Raw genomic sequence first — 18,687 nt, 5'->3', positions numbered from 1 at the left:
ATCAATAGACAAGCTATTGATTTATTAACTTCTCATCATTACCAATATTTCTTTTCCATAGTAAGAAATATTGTTCAATAGTTCACATGTAAAGGTCATTAATTCATCATCAAGTGAAATGGCTGTAAATTGATCATTGTATCTAAATCTTTGATCTTTTTTTTTTCTTCTCTCTCCCCATGGACAGATATGATGCCAAGAAGGCTGCAGCCAACAAGCTGCAGTACCCGTATGAGAAGACTTCACACGACGGGCCCGTCAAGACACAGCAGTTTGGCGTCTCCCTGCAGTTGTAAGTACTGTTCTGACCAGGGTTCACACTGAGGCACCGAAGTCTGGAAAAGTCTTGGGGGGAAATGATAGAACCATTTCCGGAATCTTGGAGAACTGTTTTGCCCTACAGCATACGGAGATGTCTTGGAAGTTTAAAAATAAAAACCTTTGACTGTCATCATTCAACACGAGCTTAATGCATTTAGAAAAGAAAGCCAACAATCAAAAGAACAAAATAGTGGTGAAAATTGGATGTTGATTCAAGGTCATCTGCAGAGCAGAATGTGATAAGTGGACATTGATTCAAGGACATCTGCTGATCTTTTTTTTTTCTTCAGCAGTGTAGCTGATCAATTTTTTGACAGAGTTTTGCTTTGTGTTTGGTATGTATAGTTTTCAGCCTGGTCTGGAAAAAGTATGGAGATTTGTTTGATCAGATCTGTGGTAATCTTACCTGGGCATACCAGGGTTATGTTATGCATTGTTGGCTGGTTGACCTTCTTTGAGTCTGGGGTTCGAAGACAGGGAGAAAGAGAGATGGGAGGAATTTCAAAGGTCCAGTTAAATCTGCTTTTTGCTGTTTTTGAATTTGATGTGTTGTTGTATCTTTGATATGTTTGAATTTGTGTGTGTGTGCATGTGTGTGTGTGTTTGTGTGTGTGTGTGTGTGTGTGTGAGTGTGTGTGAGAGTGAGTGTGCTTGTGTGTGAGAGTGTGCTTGTGTGTGTGTGTGAGAGAGAGATAAGACAAGACAAGACAATGGTTTATTTGTTAGGCCTCCGGCCCATAGCAAAGGAGTGGGCCACTAACAAAAATATTACATAATGAATCAAATAGTGTCAGCAATATATCAGTGCACATGTGATTTGCAAGCTCTCTCTCTCTCTCTCTCATAATCTCTCTCTCTCCTCTCCCCTCCCTCAAACACATGCACGCGCGCTTATACACACCCACATACACGCTCGCATGCTTAACACACAGATACAGCGATCTGGATTAAAAGAGAGAGAGATAGAGGGTGTGTGCGTGTGTGAGTGTGAGTGTGTGAGTGTATTTGTGTGAGTGAGTGTATGTGTAAGAGAGAGAGAGAGTGTGTGTATGTGTATGTATATGTATTGTGTTCAAGCATACATCCCCATTGAAACACACGTAGCAACCAAGTGTTACGGTATGCTTAGAAGACCTGACCAGTGCACTGGGTTTATTTAAAAGTCAAACATCTAGTCAGAAGAGGGAGGGGGTTCAATGATGAACTTCAGCGTTTATATATCAGTCCACACGGCTTGAAGCTTCTTGGAAACTAAAACTGAAATCAGTCCACATGGTTTGAAGCTTCTTGGAAACTAAAGCTGAAACTCTGTGTACTGTGTACATGTGTATGTATGTATGTGTGTGTGTGTGTGTGTTCCAGTATCAAGACAAATTCAGATCGAGTGATGCCCATTGTAGTGGAACAGACCATCACATTCATGAGAGCCAATGGAGGTGAGTTTGATGCTAGTTTTTTTGATAATGTGTGTGCACAGCATGATTTTATTGAGAGAGAGAGAGTGTGTGTGTGTGTGTGTGTGAGTGTGTGTGTGTGTGTGTGTGTGTGTGTGTGTGTCCTTGGAAAAGTTAACAATGGCATTTTATCAGCCATTGCAAAAAAGCTAAAGAAGGAAACATGGCACATTGGGAGATCTTAAAACAGTGCATGTAAGCTCTCTTCTTCAACCTCTGAAATGGTACAAAATATTCTGAGACTTTGCGTACAAAGTACCCTTCTAAATTCTAACTGTTATGAAGCAGTTAAGAAAGCATAATGCATCCTCCCTATTATCATTGTCGTTGTTGCTATCAGTGATTCTCACTGTTTTCAGTCACTGGAATGCAATTGGACTCCCCCCCCGACCCCCCTCAACGCCCCCCCCGACCCCCCTCAACCCCCCTCCCCACCCCTCCAAACATGTGTTGTATTATTTTGAATAGCTCCATTGCTGCCTGTATATGCAATGCTGTTTATGTCATATTCCAGGTGACCAGGTTGAGGGCATATTCCGTCGTTGTGCCAATCTTGGAACCTTGAAAGAAGTGCAAGAAAAATACAATGCAGGTAAATGTCCACTGGAAAGTTCAGATGCAGAGTTGTGCTGTTTTTTGTTTGCTTTTTTTGTTGTTGTTTCTCTTCATTTTACGTGTACATTCTGAAAGAATGGAAACGAAACAAGGAAAAGAGAGTGAAACATTGAACAGCAGATAAGACATTACTGTCCTTGTTTGCTGTCAATCAAATTGACGGAAAAATAGTTGAGCGTCTTGTCTGGTAAGACTTTGTGTCCAGATAACTTAAACAGAATCTTGAACTGTTGGTATGAACAGGTGTAACTTGTTTGTGTTGTCCCAGGGTGTGCATCATTGATGCTGACTAATGTGTCAGTTGTTGTTGTCTAGAATTAGATCATTGATTGATGTTGTCAGGTGTAAGTCATTCATCTGACTAGACAGAAATTATTGATGTTGCTGACACAGGTAAGTGTAACTTATTGGTGTGATGAAATATAAATAACTTACGTTAACAGGTTTTATTCAGCGATGTTGAAAAGTGTGAATGATTGATGTTGACCAGTGTACATTGTTTATTGCTCATATTGTTCCAGGATCTAAATCATTGATGTTTACAATTATGAATTAATGATGTTGACAAATGTAAATCATTGATGTTGATACATGTAAATCATTGATATTGCCAGGTGCAAGTCTTTCGTCATAACTTTGTGCAAGTCACTGATTTTCATCAAGTGTAAATTATTGATCTTGACAAAATGTTATAGGAATGATGTTGTTTTTATAACTAACGCTTTGCTGATGTTGATCACTGTGATGATATTGCTGTTGACAGGTGAGCCAGTGGACTATATGCAGTATGGAGGAGATATCCACGTGCCAGCAGCCATTTTGAAGAAATTCCTCAGAGAACTGCAAGAGCCTCTCATGACCTTTGACCTATTTGAACCTATTACTCGACTGCACTGTAAGTTAGAGTCTGAAGGTTTTGGCATGAAGCAGAACTACTTCATGTTTTAACTGTGATACTTACAATTTTCAGACATTTCTGTTGCAAAGTTTTGAGAAGTAAATCTGATTTTGAACAGTATGACAATACATATAAAAGCACACAATCATTGATTTTGGACGACACAATAATTGGAATACCATTTTCACAATTTCTTATGTAAAAGAACCAGTGGCAATGAGAATTGTCCTTTAGAAACATTCACTTTGATTTCTAAATAAATGTATTCATGAAGACAGGAGAAAAAAAAAGAAAAGAAAAAGGAATGGCACTGACCCTGTGTGTTAGTGTGGCTGTGGACAGTCCATGACATGACCATCTGTATGTTGTTGTTGTTGTTGTTTGTCCCTAACCTTGTGTATGGCTGTGGACAGTCCATGACGTGACCATCTGTATGTTGTTGCTGTTGTTGTTTGTCCCTAACCCTGTGTGTGGCTGTGGACAGTCCATGACATGACCATCTGTATGTTGTTGTTGTTGTTGTTTGTCCCTAACCTTGTGTATGGCTGTGGACAGTCCATGACGTGACCATCTGTATGTTGTTGTTGTTGTTTGTCCCTAACCCTGTGTGTGGCTGTAGACAGTCCATGACATGACCATCTGTATGTTGTTGTTGTTGTTGTTGTTTGTCCCTAACCTTGTGTGTGGCTGTGGACAGTCCATGACGTGACCATCTGTATGTTGTTGTTGTTGTTGTTGTTGTTTGTCCCTAACCCTGTGTGTGGCTGTGGACAGTCCATGACGTGACCATCTGTATGTTGTTGTTGTTGTTGTTGTTGTTTGTCCCTAACCCTGTGTGTGGCTGTGGACAGTCCATGACGTGACCATCTGTATGTTGTTGTTGTTGTTGTTGTTTGTCCCTAACCCTGAGTGTTGGTATGGCTGTGGACAGTCCATGACGTGCCCAAGCAGATGGTGGAGGTGCAGAGAATGCTGCAGGACGAGTTGCCTGAAGACAACTACATCATTCTCAAGTTCATCATGCAGTTCCTCGTGGAGGTGGGTGTCAGTACAGCACAAAACGATACAGTACAATACAATACAGCTTTATTCCATCCATTTGAAAATTAATTGTGTATCCACAGGCTTGTCACTCACCCTACACAATATATCACCTTTCTTTCAATCATATGAGAAGTTTCCTTTGTAAGCTAGAGCCCAAATACCTTAACCCTTTCACCGCCAGTCAATTTAGAGTACAAGATTTCCTTGTGGTATAAACACAGAAAAGACAGTGGCCAAGAATAGCTGGGGATTCCTCCTATGATGTATAGAAAATATGGTCTATCCTACCACTGAACATCGAGAGCAGTAGGTTCATGGATAACAAACCAATGAATGGTCACCTTTCAGTGACATGGGTCCTCTACCACGCCTGTGCATAAATGCGAGCTTGGCGGTGAAAGGGTTAAACTCTTTTGGCTTCTTCAATAACAAGAAGAGTAAGGATTATGTGCAAGCTGAAATGAGTAACTGTTTGTGTATCATAGTTTTGGATCATCATCATAGTTATCATAGTTTTGGATGAAACATTTGGGAGCATTCGCAGACTGCAGGACAGAGTCAGTGGAATTATGGACTACATTCATATGTGTATATATGTTAACATAATAACACTGTGCATGTACGCAGTCATTTTGTGCCTTGCGTAGTTTGGCTACTGCTGACTGGCCACGGAAATTTCTCTTGTTTACAATTATTTACATACATTCTCTTATATTAATTTCAGTTTACATTTTTTTCTTCCCCTTCTTTTACATCGACACATACTATATGCTTGTGTCTGTGTGTATGCATGTGAGCGCTTATGCATGCATGTTTAGAATTATATATCAGAAAAATTGAAATAAAATTCTAAAAAATTCTATTAAAAAAAAAAAAAGAAGAGTAAGAGAGAGAAAAAAAATCAACTCTTTGATTTCACAATAGTCAGTGAATTGATAGCATTGTTAGTGTGTAATGTACACCCACCTGATTGTATGTAGTTTGTAATGTGTGACAGAAAAAGATTATTCAGACCACTTTTCTGAAGTAATGACTATCACGTTGCTTCAGTCAGAACTTTATCCACATCACATCATATTTCTGTTTTGAGTCTTGCCATTTTTCAGCTTAGCCAGCACAGTTTGACGACCATGCTGTAAGTGTCGCTGAGTGTATGTCTTAGATAATATTTCGTAGTTCAGTTTTGTTAGATTCTCGCCATCCGACACTCCTGAATTCTTTGATTTTCTTCCTTCGCTGAGGACAAGTCTCTTTTTTTTTTTTTTTCATGGGAAACAACCCTGATGTCGATAGGTCGTGGTCTTGATCCTCCCGTAGTAGGCACTTTGGTTTTTATTCAGTTTAGCTTTGTGTTTGGTACAGACTATTTTTAATCAGGTGTGGAAAAGGTTTGGAAATCTGTATGGAATCAAGTTTGGTCACATCTGTGGGAACTGTACATAGAGCTCCTGTTGATATGGTGATATGGTGCATGACCACAAAGTTCCTGTTGTTGTTTTTAGTTTTAGTTTTTTGATTTAAAAAAAAAATCTTTTTTTTTGTCTTTTTTTCTCAAGACCTGACTAAGCACGTTGGGTTACGCTGCTGGTCAGGCATCTGCTTGGCAGATGTGGTGTAGCGTATATGGATTTGTCCAAACACATTGACGCCTTCTTGAGCTACTGATACTGATACTGCTACTGTTGTTGTTTTTTTCAGGTGGCAATGAAAGCGGAGTTGAACAAGATGACCCCAGCCAACATTGCCACAGTGTTCGGCCCTAACCTGGCCTGGTCTAAGGGGCAGGCCAACCTCTCCACTGTGGAGCCTGTCATCCAGTTCACCCAGCTCCTCATCCAAAACTTTGACGATGTCTTCCTCAGGTGACCTTGACTCCTCAGGTGACCTTGACCTGCCTGGCAGGAAGACTTGACCCCCCCAAACCCCAGCCCCTGTCATCAGTCGCCTATGTTTATCATGATGCCATGCCATGATGTGTGAAATTTCTTATTTCCTTTGACAAAAACCAAAAAAAAAAAAACAAAAAAAAAAAAACCAACAAAAAAATTGCTTGTTTGTACCAGCATTGGTTACAGAATGATTTTTGTTAGTGGTGGTTGTTGGAGGGTGGTTGGGTTTAGTGTTGCGGTGGGGGTGGGGTGGGAGGTGTTGCCATGTAGAAGTAATGTCGTCCACAGGATACTCAGGATGGCCATAAAGGTCATATGACTTCCCATGACATGTAGCTATCTTCTCATAATTTTGGAGGTACGTTTCTTTTTATTTTCAGAAAAGAGTTACTGCCGTTGTGTTGAGTCTGACAGAGCCATCAGCTTGTGAGAAATATTTTGAGCTGTACAGTTATGTCAGAATTATCTGCAAAGTCTGGTTGGTCAGCACCAATGCCAGTCAATGTGTGCATAGGACCTTGTATGTCGCTGAGGTGCGGTTAATTCCTGTGTGTTGTCAAGGTCATTCCTTTAACCTTTGACCTTTGTAAGTGGTCAAGGTCATTCCTGTGATCTTGACTTGTGTGGGTTTTTGTGTGAATTGTTGAGGTGACTCCCTGTACCCATGAGAATTGTCACAAGTGTGGGTTGTTGCCCTGACTGTCCTGAGGTGTACATTATTCAGGGCTGATGGAAAATGTGATATCAGGCACACTTCTTTCTTTGTTTCCACATTTTTGGTGTGGTCTGTTGAGACGGTTTTTGTTTGTTTGTTTGTTTTTTGATAGTTTTTATTTTCAAACTCAAATGTTGTTTTTCTTTATCATTTCATCAGTGCTTAGAGAGACAAGTATGCAGCTGGATCATAATTGTTTTGCAGAAATTATTGTGTTCATGCTTTGTTTTGAAAATTAACACACATACAGACATGCCAAACATAGACATGCAAAACTATGGTGTACACATTCCGAGAATTGGAAGCAAGAGTGGAAGTGTAAATGCAGTTTAGCAAAAGGTTCAGGCCATAGGTGGTAAAGATTCTTGTACACACACATGTAAAAAGACTTGCATGAAAGACATTCTCCTCAATTAAAAACAATCACTAGTACGTGTGACGGGCCATTTAACGAAATTCCTCCCTCTTCAGTAAAATCATCAGAGGTATTTTGCTTTCAGTGCAAAATGGCTTATGTTGAGGATAAGTGCTACAGTGTCACATTTATTGACAGGTCTGTCTTTTACATGTATGACCATTTTTCTTCCTCTATTCAGGCATGATACACCACTTTCAGGTCCAACACATGTTGGCTGACATGGATTACAGGTAACACTGTAGCAAGACAGCTCATAAATTGACTTTGAAGATTAGAAAAGCTGTAACAAGACTCCGTATAAAGTGACTTTGAAGATTGGAAAAGTTTTAGCAAGACTCCGCAAAAAACGACTTTGAAGTCCGTACTCCCAAAGCACAAGGCTGTGTGCGGGTTGTGGACCTCACTGATTGTTTAGGAATGAAATCCTTTGAACTGACTCTTCTCCTCTGTCTGTTGAGAACTGACACACAGACAAGTAGTGTAGAGGCGTTCACTGTGTCAGTGTCCTCATAGCATGCTCATGTCAGAACCTTCCACCTTGTCTTGAAATGCTGGAGTGGAATGATTATGCAGCATGAAGATGCACATCATACATCCCCACAGCTATGCCGGAAGAACAATGCCTGCAGTTCTCCTGCAGCTGGATAGTTGCTCAAAATGAGGAAGAGTTGACAGGTGCATTGTCTTTTCTCATCACATTGCTGATGTAAATGTAAATACTGAGGCCTGCAGAGAAAGAAGGAAATGTTAAAAGGAGCAGAAAGATGAACAACATATATCGTAGTAAGCTTTAAGATGCAAATCTAGTGATGTAATATTGAAGTAAAAAATACTTTACAAGTGATACAGTAAATTGGTGAAGGAGCTAGGTTCGGATGGAGATGTTATTTGGCAGAAACTGAACTCAGTCATGCTTCTTTTTTTTTTTTTAATGAAAATTGTTTATTTGTGGGCAGTAAAGTTTTACATTCACTTGATAATGTGTAACCATTGCAAGATACTTAACATCAGACACATTGATCACAACACCATTAAGCAAGTGCAACAAGCAGTGCATATGGACCATACTGAGATCTGCTGACTTAGAGAAGAAAATTATGTTGGAATGCCCTCTTGACAAGATCCAATGGCCTGGCTAAAACAGTCCTCCAAGAAACTGTTGAGGGAGGGAGACGGATGGGAAGACAGAAGAATATGACAGACTGTCAAGGTTGCAGAACTGATAGGAAAACGATGGGCGCAATAGCCGAATGGTTAAAGCGTTGGACTTTCAATCTGAGAGTCCCGGGTTCGAATCTCGGTGACGGCACCTGGTGGGTAAAGGGTGGAGATTTTTCCGATCTCCCAGGTTAACATATGTGCAGACCTGCTAGTGCCTGAACCCCCTTCGTGTGTATACGCAAGCAAAAGATCAAATACGCACGTTAAAGATCCTGTAATCCATGTCAGCGTTCGGTGGTTATGGAAACAAGTACATACCTAGCATGCACACCCCCGAAAGCGGAGTATGGCTGCCTACATGACGGGGTAAAAACGGTCATACACGTAAAAGTCCACTCGTGTATATACGAGTGAACGTGGGAGTTGCAGCCCACGAACAAAGAAGAAGAAGAAGATAGGAAAACCATTTGCAGAGACCCAGGCTTTGATACACAACTGACAGATATGGAGGAATCTGGTTATCAGTTTTTTTCTGTTCAGTGTCACAACAGCTCTCCACAGAGTTAAAGGAGAAGAAGAAAGTTCACAATTCACAAAACAGGGAGAGTGGGGAAGGAAGTATGGTTGCATCAGTGAACTTTCAATGTTCACAATAAATCAGGCATGAATTAATCTTAGTGACTTTGCTGTTAGATTCTCATGCTACAGTTTTCAACTGTGGATTTGCATCTTCACAGTCAGACTGTTGCTTACAATGTCACTGCAGCAGTATGAAAACCACAGGTGTTTGGGAGTGTACATCTTTGTATTCTGGCTGATAGTCGGTTGTGTTTTGTAAATCTTGTACACAGCTCAGGGAAAGAGAGAGAGTTAACAATGGTGACAGAAAAGGCTGTTGGGTACATGTGTGTACAGGCAAGTTTTGAACTTCTTTTTCCTGTGTTTACTAACTGTAATTTATTTACTTCATCAGTGCCTGGGTTCAGGTGTGTACATACTGAAGAGTAAATATGCTGTTTATTTATTTATTTTCAAGATCAGAACAGGTTTGAGTAATGTGTACGGTAAAGAATGATGAGCAACAAGAAAAGTGCAGACATAGTTAAGAAGTCTGTCTGGACTGGGAACTGTCAAGTTTAGTAGATGAATAAAGAAAACACATTTAGACATTCATACATATTACCAAGTAACTCAGCAAACACTCACACATGCAGACACAAACACCCATACCCACACTCGTGCACACACACACACATATATCGGGTATATGGGAAGTGTTGTCAAATGGCTGTCTGTCTCTCTCTCTAAGTTTGTCCAGTTGTTTTTCGTCTGTCCGCTTGAAACTTGATGCACAAAATCCAGCCAGCACGATGCAGGTGAAAAATTAATGGAAAAGAAAACGAGTTTTAAAAGCAATAATGGGGACCACTTTTTTTGTGTGTGATGCAAAGGTCAACTTTCCCTTTTTTCCTGTTACAAAAATGCAAGTTTTTTTTGTTTTTTTTTTTAGTGTTCAGATATGAAAAAAACCTCCAGAAAAACCATTAGTGGTGGTACTTTTTTGTCCTTTTTATATGTGCCAAGACATCTCTTTTTGTTGTTGCTTCCTCCCCCCCCCCCCCCCTTTTTTTTTCAGATTGACTTGTTTTAAAAGAAATCTGTTATTTCCCACAACAAAATCTCAGGTACACTCAATACTGATGGCATCAGAAAATGAAAGTTATTGATAGGGCATCTGGTTCTTTTTTTTCTTATCACTATATTTATAGTTTTCTTCTGAGAAGCCTGTTGCGAAAATACCCTATGCAGACTTGTGCTCTAGAAAGGAGCACCTGTTGACCGAATGTCTCCAGAGAGTGTTGGTGTCTTGTCTGTTTGGTGATGTACATTCCCTTTTCTTGGATTCTGCTGGTCTGATGTCTGATAGACGATGAAGAGAAGAAAAAACAACAAAAAAACGCAGTGTCTACAGACAGCTGTGAAAACATTTCTTTGTATTTTTATCTGGCATGGTTGTTTGTGTGAATGTGTGTGTTTCGTTTGTTTTGATTTTTGTTTAAGAAAAGGTTACTTGTATGGTTTGTTGTTGTTTTTGTTGTTGTGAACTTGTGCTGAAAGGTTTTTGTAGGTGGTTCCTGTTTTTATGCAGATGCACACACATTCATGTACACACACACACACACACACACACACACACACACACACACACACACACACACACACACACACACACACACACACACACACACACACACACAAATTTGCATAGAATTATGAGCACATGCACGCACATGCACATATGCATGCGCAAGTGCATGCATGCACACACGAGTGAACGCAGTTTGGTCATGAACCACGCCAGTGATTTTCATCCTGACCACCATGTAGTGCGAAGATCCAACATGAATAAAACATACAGTATACCCTCACCTTATTCTGACACATTGTCTTTCCTTCTTTGTCTTTCCTCCCTTCCCACTTTTACACATGGTCATTAGGGACCCTCCACCACAAAATGAGTCAGAAGTCACCTTTCATACTTTTGGACCAAAGCTAGAAACAGTTTCAGGCAAATAGATCGCTGAATGTGGAATTTTGGTGTGTTCTGATTCTGACGTCTTTTCCATTGTATACTGATATTAGCTGTAGAAAACACAGATTCTTTAGTTACTGGTATAAAAATGCTTTTGAAACACTTCTGTTTTATATGCTATGTGAGAAGAAACATCTGTACAGCAAGTTTTCCTTAAACAGTTTGTGGAAGGGGAGCAGTTTTCACAACACTGTGACTTCAGAGTGGAGGAAAGAGATTCAAAGCATCGTAAAGAAATATACAAAAATAGAAAAAGATCAGAGTGAAATTAGTCTCATTTTCTTTGTGTATGATGATATATGTTAGCTAAAGATTTATAAATACTTGGAATAGAATTATTGCATCCCCCTATGCACACTCATTCATGTGCAAACACAGTCACACACACACACACACATACTTGGAATAGAATTATTGCATCCCCCTATGCACACTCATTCATGTGCACACACACACACACACAGAGATAAACCAACCTTAAAGTGAAATACTCTTTATTTATTTTTTGCTATTGACTCGTTACTTTTCTGATTTTCGTAACTGCTTACATATTTTCATTCCCTCATTTGTAGATAGAAATCCTTTCGTTGCATTGGCTCCTTATTTGAAAAGATAAAAAAATAATTAAAAAAACCCACAAAAAAACCCAAAAAAAAACAGTTGCATATAAACATTGGCACAAGACATGCGCTTCTGTGATGTGTTGTTGTTTACATTGTTAAGAAACTGATTGGAGTGACCATGTTCAAACATGAAACCATTGGTGCTGTGCCAGTTGATTTGTACATGGCTCTGACGTGTCTGAATAGTCATTGTACATACAGAGAACTGAAGAATGACGGAGAGAGGGAAAGCAGACCAGAGAAGAAGGGATCAAAGTATTGACCTTTGATGAACTTGAGCCGGTGTTTGTAGAACAGGAGTGAAATGTTCTGTGGTTTGTCTCTGAAATGGCTTTTGTGTGAATTTTCGACTTTTGTTGTTGAATAGCAATGCTTGTGTGGTTAACAACAACAAACTGTTGGCTTGGCTGGTTTGTCCATTTTTGAAATGTTTTATTCATTGTATATAAAAATATGCTGATGACCTCTGTTGGTGAGGTATGCTTTGAATTCTTTTGTTTTCCCTCTCACTTTCTTTTTTTGTTGTTTTTTTGTTTTTTGTTTGTTTGTTTGTTTGTCCAGTCTATATGATAAACCTTTGTTGATTATATTCAGAGTTTGGTCAGTGAATGCCTTACGATCAGGACTAGAATGTTGTCTGGTTTACTGGAAGCAGTGAACGTGTGACAGAAGATGGGGCACACAAAATGTAAAATGGTGTTGAGTGAGATAGGTTTGCTAGTGTGATGTGGTGTACTGGTGTGGGTGTGATATATTTATCTTGTGTGTTGCACTTGTTTTGTTTTTCTGTTAGTTTCATTTTACAGCGTAATTGTTAAACTATCTTGCCATTCAATGTAACATTTTTTTTTTCTAAAAGAGTCTGTGTACATTTCAGATTGGTACTATTGTTTCCTAATGCTTAAAGAAGTTGACATGACACTTCAGAAGCATCAAGACTAGATGTTCCTATAATGTTTTTGTTAGATGCTCATTGTACAACCACCACGCTCCCTTGATCCATGATATGAAATTGGAAATAATCTTTATAAAAAAAAATCTGCAGGACATTTTCTTCTAGTTCTTCTGACTGTTGAGTGAAGCATTTTCCATGGTCTTTATATCCCACCATTTAAAAAGGAGAAATCAAGGGAGGGAATTGGTGGGGAGGCAGGCACGATGCTGGGCATTTTGAATTAAGATTAGTTTATATTATATTAATCAGGGATAACAGTTGTAGGTAAAGCATTGTGTTGCAGGCTGAGTAAAAAGAAAGAAATATCGTTTAAAAACTGACAAATAGATTATACAATTAAAACATGAACAAGCAGTCAGTCTCTCCAGCACTCAGTAGTTGGAAAAAGGATGGGGACGAAAGTGAATATATCAGCTGCACTTCAGTCAATGAGTTAATCAGTTGTTGGATTTTTTTTCAAAGTAAATTTTTGAAAAAGCTACACTTCTTTTCTTTTTTATTTTAAGAACATTCATTGCTTCTTTCTTACCTATATTATAGAACAATGTTCTATCTCTCTCTCTTTTTTTTCTTTCTCATTGAAAAAACGTTCTCTCCTCTTCTGTCTCCTCTTGTTGCTCTGGCAGACTTTTGTCCAAGGCAGGATTTCTCTACTGTCTCTGTTGTAAGGTCGTTCCCTGTTCTGGGTACCTGTTTCTTGCCCTTGTTGGAGACTTTCTGTACAGGTGACAACCATGGATGGCCGGCCTGGTGTGTCCCGAAATGCTCAAAACCATTCCGTGGTTTGTTTTCGTTCACACACTGTAGCACTCTGTGGAGGGCCTTGAAAGAACCTGAGCAGTAAGAGTTAATGAGTTGAATGACCAGTTGGCACACCCACCTATGGTCAAGATGTTCAGGTGTCACTTCAATGTTGGTTGCGTTGTTTGAGGGACTGAGACCAGGTAGCTGAGCAGCTTTTAGCATGGTTTAAAAGTTGTCTTGTCCTTCAAATATCAAACTTCAGTTTTCTTCAAAGCAGTCCATTTCCTTTCATAAACCTTTTTCACTTTTGCTCCTTGGTTTAAGCTGGTGGAAAAGGTTCTCATGTGGATGACAATTATTGACACTAGACTCTGCAAAAGATTTCTTTACTTATTTTCCAGTTTGATATTTTGAAAATTGATTCTCCATTTGAGAATATTTTGAAAATAATGAAACTTCATATGAGAATATTTTGAAAATATCTGTATGAGAACATTTTGAAAATAACGAGATTCCCCATGAGAACATTTTGTGTGTGAGTGTGTGTAGAGACCTTGGTGTCTGTTTGAATGACTTCAGTGTGTGGTGGGCGTTGTATGTATTGACAGGCATGAACACTTGTGAGAGAAAAGATTTGAGCCAACATATGTGTCTGATCTGCAGCCTGTGTATTTTTGTCTTTACATTTCTGTGTTACCAGACAGCGACAGCCTGCTATGCTCTTAACCACCATTCATGACACGTTGTATGGATTGTGTGTGAGAGTGTGTTTGTATGTGTGGGGGAGCATGCCTCTGTATGTGTGTAGTGTATACCTGCATGAGAAATAATGGGGATGAGGCTTGACATAGCAAGTAGAAGAGAGAGTGTATGAGTGGGTGTAGCCTGTGTACACATCTGGTCATGGCTGAATACTTCAATATTATTTGTCGCTCCCATCATTTTGTTGTCCAACTGTTCAGACGACTGTTTCATTTCGTTAATCTGATTATTTCACCAGAATGGCTGCATACATAATGTGGATGTGCAAGTGCAATATGTAGTCCACTTCCACTGTACAAATTGATATAGTTTTTATTAATAGTCACAAAGTGAGATATATATTATCCAGGTTGCGTATGTAAATAAAATAATCTGATTTCATTCCACAAAAATCATTTGACTAATGCCCCCAGCCCCTATATTTTTGTTTCTCTTTCACCATTTTGATGTGTGAAATATCATGCTTATGAATGATAAATTGTTTTTAAAAACTTTCTCATTATATGCTTTTGGTGCACATTCTTAGTTTTTGAATTACAGCTTCATTCAGTTAGCTATTCTATTCATTTTTCTGTTCTTTTTTATGAGTCATCTGATTTATAGGAATGTTGTTATTATTTTTTTTTTAGCAGTCGGGTAACAATCTATACTTTCATGTGATATTTATTACCTGAAGTGGTTGATCCACCAGATTTTCATTTGCACATCCCCCATTCCAGTCTTCAGTGTTTCTGTTTTTAGTTGCTAAATATTTTCACCTTTCTCTGCAAGGTCTCTATCTCCCTCCTCCTATCTACCACACCGCCCTGCCTGACTTTTCATTTTTGCTCCCATACTATGCTCGGGATAAGAAATTCTAAGAATAATGCCTGCTTGCCTGTTTCACAATAATGGAATAGTTTAAATCAAATAAGGTTGTGTTTGTTAAAGTGTTGTATCTGGCATCCATTAGTCCAGGGAAAAAAAACCCTCCTGAGTTTCATACTCTTTTAGGTCTTGTGCACAGCATCTGTTGCAGCAGTATAGGGCAGGCGTGTACAAGCGATCTTAGCAGTGGTACGTTTGCTTGGCATTAAGAATGTTCCCAAGTCTACACTTATTCCATAGACTTAAGAACATTCCTAATGCTAATGCAAATTCAGAGCTGCTAAGACCATTTGTACAACTCATCCCAGAGGTGTGAATGGCATTCTCGAGCATTAATATTCATCATGTACCTCATGGTTCCTCTCATGGTCACTGTCTTTTGTTTGCACCCATTCTTTGTTCTTTTTTGTTTCTCTCCCCCCCCCCCACCCCCTTTTTATTCTCTCTCTCTCTCTGTTAGTCTCCCAGCATGTCTCAGCCTTTTATTTCACACGTTCATGTGGGTTTGTACGGTTGAGGTTAATTGTATGTTTTTCTTCTTTTGCCTGTTACTTTCCTAAATGTTCCCCTGTAACTCTGTACCTATATGTTGAGCTGTGTCTTCATTTCACCTATTTTATACCCTCTGAAGTCATGCTTTGTGATGTCCACAGCTCTGTCCCAGCCTAAAGCAGCATCTGCACACACACACCATGCCTCCTTATTTGATTAGCCTTGTGCTTGGTCCCATTCGAAGATGATTTATTTTCTGTTGAAATTTCCCGAAGATAGATGCCTTTTTCTTTCCATTTTCTTCAGACCACAATTTCAGACCACAATCTGTGCACTTAAAAAAAAGAAAATAATATATATATATATATATATACATACATAGATAGATATTTATATATACATGTATGTATGTGTGTGTATATATGTATGTATATATATATATATATATATATATATATTTATATGTGTGTGTGTGTATATATGTATGTATGTATGTATGTATGTATGTGTATATGTGTGTGTCTATATATATATATATATATATATATATATATATATATATATATATCCCAAAGACTTGCTTTTTTCCCCTTACAAAAAAGTACATATAGTGCAGACTGTGCAGACCTAATCTGTGCAAATATTGCTATGGACAGGAAGAAAGGCCCTGTTTTAAATCAGCAATAGTTCAAATATTGTGTAGCAGTAGTTGTATACTTTCTAAAATGCATGTTTTTTTTTTTTTTTTAGCGGGATGCTTTTAGAAAGACTGCATCTTTGCTATTCAGTAGTCCAGAGCTGTGTTGCATTGCATACATTTTTTTGTTCACAAGACTTCTTGGGATCGCTTCTGTTGACTTTTTGTGTATTATATAATCTTTCTGCTGTGCTCCTTTTTAGTTTTTTGTTTCTAAATCAGCCTGTTGGTGATGTTGTTACACAACTTCCTATCTGCAAGATGTGAGGTTGCTTGATTATATCAGTGATAATTCCGCACAACACAGTGATCATGAAGAATCTGCTTTCGATGGCAGAGTTTCCCTCCTGTATCTACCTTATATACCTGTAGATTTATATAACAACATGATAAGCTTTCCAATCAGAACATTGTTCTCCCCTGTGGGGATGCCGGGGGTCTAGCAGTACAAACAGCATCCCCGCCTTCTGGAAATTCTGTGCAAGAAATTTCCTCTTTTCTGTCACTCTCTTTGTTTCTGCCTTTTTTCTTTTCATTGTTGTCTCCTTTTTCTGCCTTCCCAGTCCATTCCTCTTTCTTTTTTCAAGCAAGCCATGACTCTTTTTTTCTCTTTTTCACAGTCTATGATGTACTATCTGTGCTGTTTTGCTCTGGCGATTAGAGATGTAAACACTGGGATGAACACCAGCTGTCCATTCTGCAGTGTTATTTGCCTATATGGCCTTTTTTTTCCTTTTTTATGGCTTTGAAGTATTGTTTTTTCCTTTTTTTGCAATTTTTTTGTAATCTGGGGATGATAAATTAAGCGGAATGGCTGGCATCCACAGCATGGCCTAGTCTTATTTGCGATAAGGAGCTAAATGGTTGGATACTGTGTCATGAACTGTGTTTTGTGGGTTTGTCGTCATGTTTTTATGTAGCTGTGACAGTTTTGTGTTGACGTGGTTGAGCATTTGTATGGTTTGACAGTCCTGATATGGCCCTGTGTGGTCGGCTGGACTATAAGCAACAAGAACAAGAACAGGACATTGGTAATTTTGCGGCCGTGAGTACAACACAAAAACAAAGCATATTGCACTTGAATGTTTAAATTGCATTTCTGCTTGTTGAATCTCAGTTTTATTGGGTTCTGTTTTGCTTCTGCCTTAGTTTTGCTGATGTTAGAGCTGTTGTGTTTATGTCATATTTCAACTCGTCATTCTTGAATTTTAAGACAATAAAACTACGTATAAGCAATAATCTTTGTCTTTGAGTTGTGAAAAATTGATATTGAAGTGTGTGTGAAACTCTGTGAGTGTGCATGTGTAAGTATGTGTGTGAGTGTATGTGCGCACGCGCCTGCGCGCGCCCGTGTATGTGTGTGTGTGTGTGTGTGTAAAAGATACACACAGAGAATGTTCATATGTGTTCGTGCAAGCATAAGTGGATGTGAGAGGGGAAGACTCAGAAATCTCACGAAATAATGTTGAAGATGAAAAGCCTTAAGTGGCGACAAAGAGAATGAAGAACTGGAGAGATAGACAGGGTATGTCTTTATGTGGACTGACTTCCACTTGTGTTGGACACATCATACAGAGCCTGGAGAGAGAGAGAGAGAGGAAAAAAAAAAATTAAAAATACGGAAAATCAAAAAAATAATAAGGGTGGCACTGCAATGTGGTGATATGCTCTGCATTGGAAGAGCAGTCCAAATTTAACAGAGATGTGCCGTGACGAAGAGCAATACAATACAATACAATACAATGCAATACAATACAATACAATACAATACAATACAACAGAGAATTTTCTGTTTTTGTTGAAGCAATATATTTTGAACTGAACACAACACAATGCAATACAACATAACACTACAATACAATGCAATACAACACAATACAATACAATAGAGAATTTTCTGTTTTTGTTGAAGCAGATAAAGTATTTTGAATCGAACACAACAACACAACAACACAATACAATACAATACAATACAATGCAATATAATATAATACAATACACCAGATTATCTGGTAGGAACGGCTGTGTATGGTGAAGAAAATATAAAATATTCTTTCATACACCGCACACACGCACATTCACACCATTACCTGCGTGGGCAGGCACACAACACACACACTTTACATTAAAAAATGCATACACATATACACACACACGCGCGCGCGCGCGCGCGCATAAACATAGATACACACATAAACATGGATACAAACACACGCACACACATACCTGCCGCAAACATGAACACAACTCTCACACACACACACACACACACACACACACACCACACCACCACCACCACCACCACCACCACTACCACCACCAACACCAACACCACCACCATACACTTGTGAACACACACACACACACACACACACACACACACACACACACACACACACACACACACACACACACACACTCATAGACCACCAACACCAT

At 39.0% G+C, this 18,687-nt stretch overlaps 1 protein-coding gene across 9 annotated transcripts in view; it reads left to right on the top strand.

The window, feature by feature from the left end:
• Positions 1 to 6,380, top strand: part of LOC143282947 (rho GTPase-activating protein 8-like) — a 62,198-nt gene extending 55,818 nt beyond the window's left edge. For 5 of the 9 annotated variants that reach the window (XM_076588862.1, XM_076588864.1, XM_076588863.1 and 2 more), the window contains 6 exons: positions 188 to 292; positions 1,684 to 1,757; positions 2,290 to 2,367; positions 3,154 to 3,285; positions 4,220 to 4,326; positions 6,031 to 6,379. In XM_076588862.1, coding sequence (XP_076444977.1) covers positions 188 to 292; positions 1,684 to 1,757; positions 2,290 to 2,367; positions 3,154 to 3,285; positions 4,220 to 4,326; positions 6,031 to 6,198 — 664 coding nt within the window. In that variant the 3' untranslated portion in view covers positions 6,199 to 6,379. Of the gene's footprint in view, positions 1 to 187; positions 293 to 1,683; positions 1,758 to 2,289; positions 2,368 to 3,153; positions 3,286 to 4,219; positions 4,327 to 6,030 lie in introns of all 9 variants that reach the window. The other 4 variants (XM_076588857.1, XM_076588856.1, XM_076588859.1 and 1 more) reach the window with 1 other exon arrangement.
• The last annotated feature ends 12,307 nt before the right edge of the window (positions 6,381 to 18,687 follow it).

Source organism: Babylonia areolata, chromosome 6 (genome assembly GCF_041734735.1).
Source record: "Babylonia areolata isolate BAREFJ2019XMU chromosome 6, ASM4173473v1, whole genome shotgun sequence".
Classification (NCBI taxonomy): Eukaryota; Metazoa; Mollusca; class Gastropoda; order Neogastropoda; family Buccinidae; genus Babylonia; species Babylonia areolata.
Note: the sequence above shows the minus strand (reverse complement) of the source record. Positions and strands in the feature narration are given on the sequence as shown.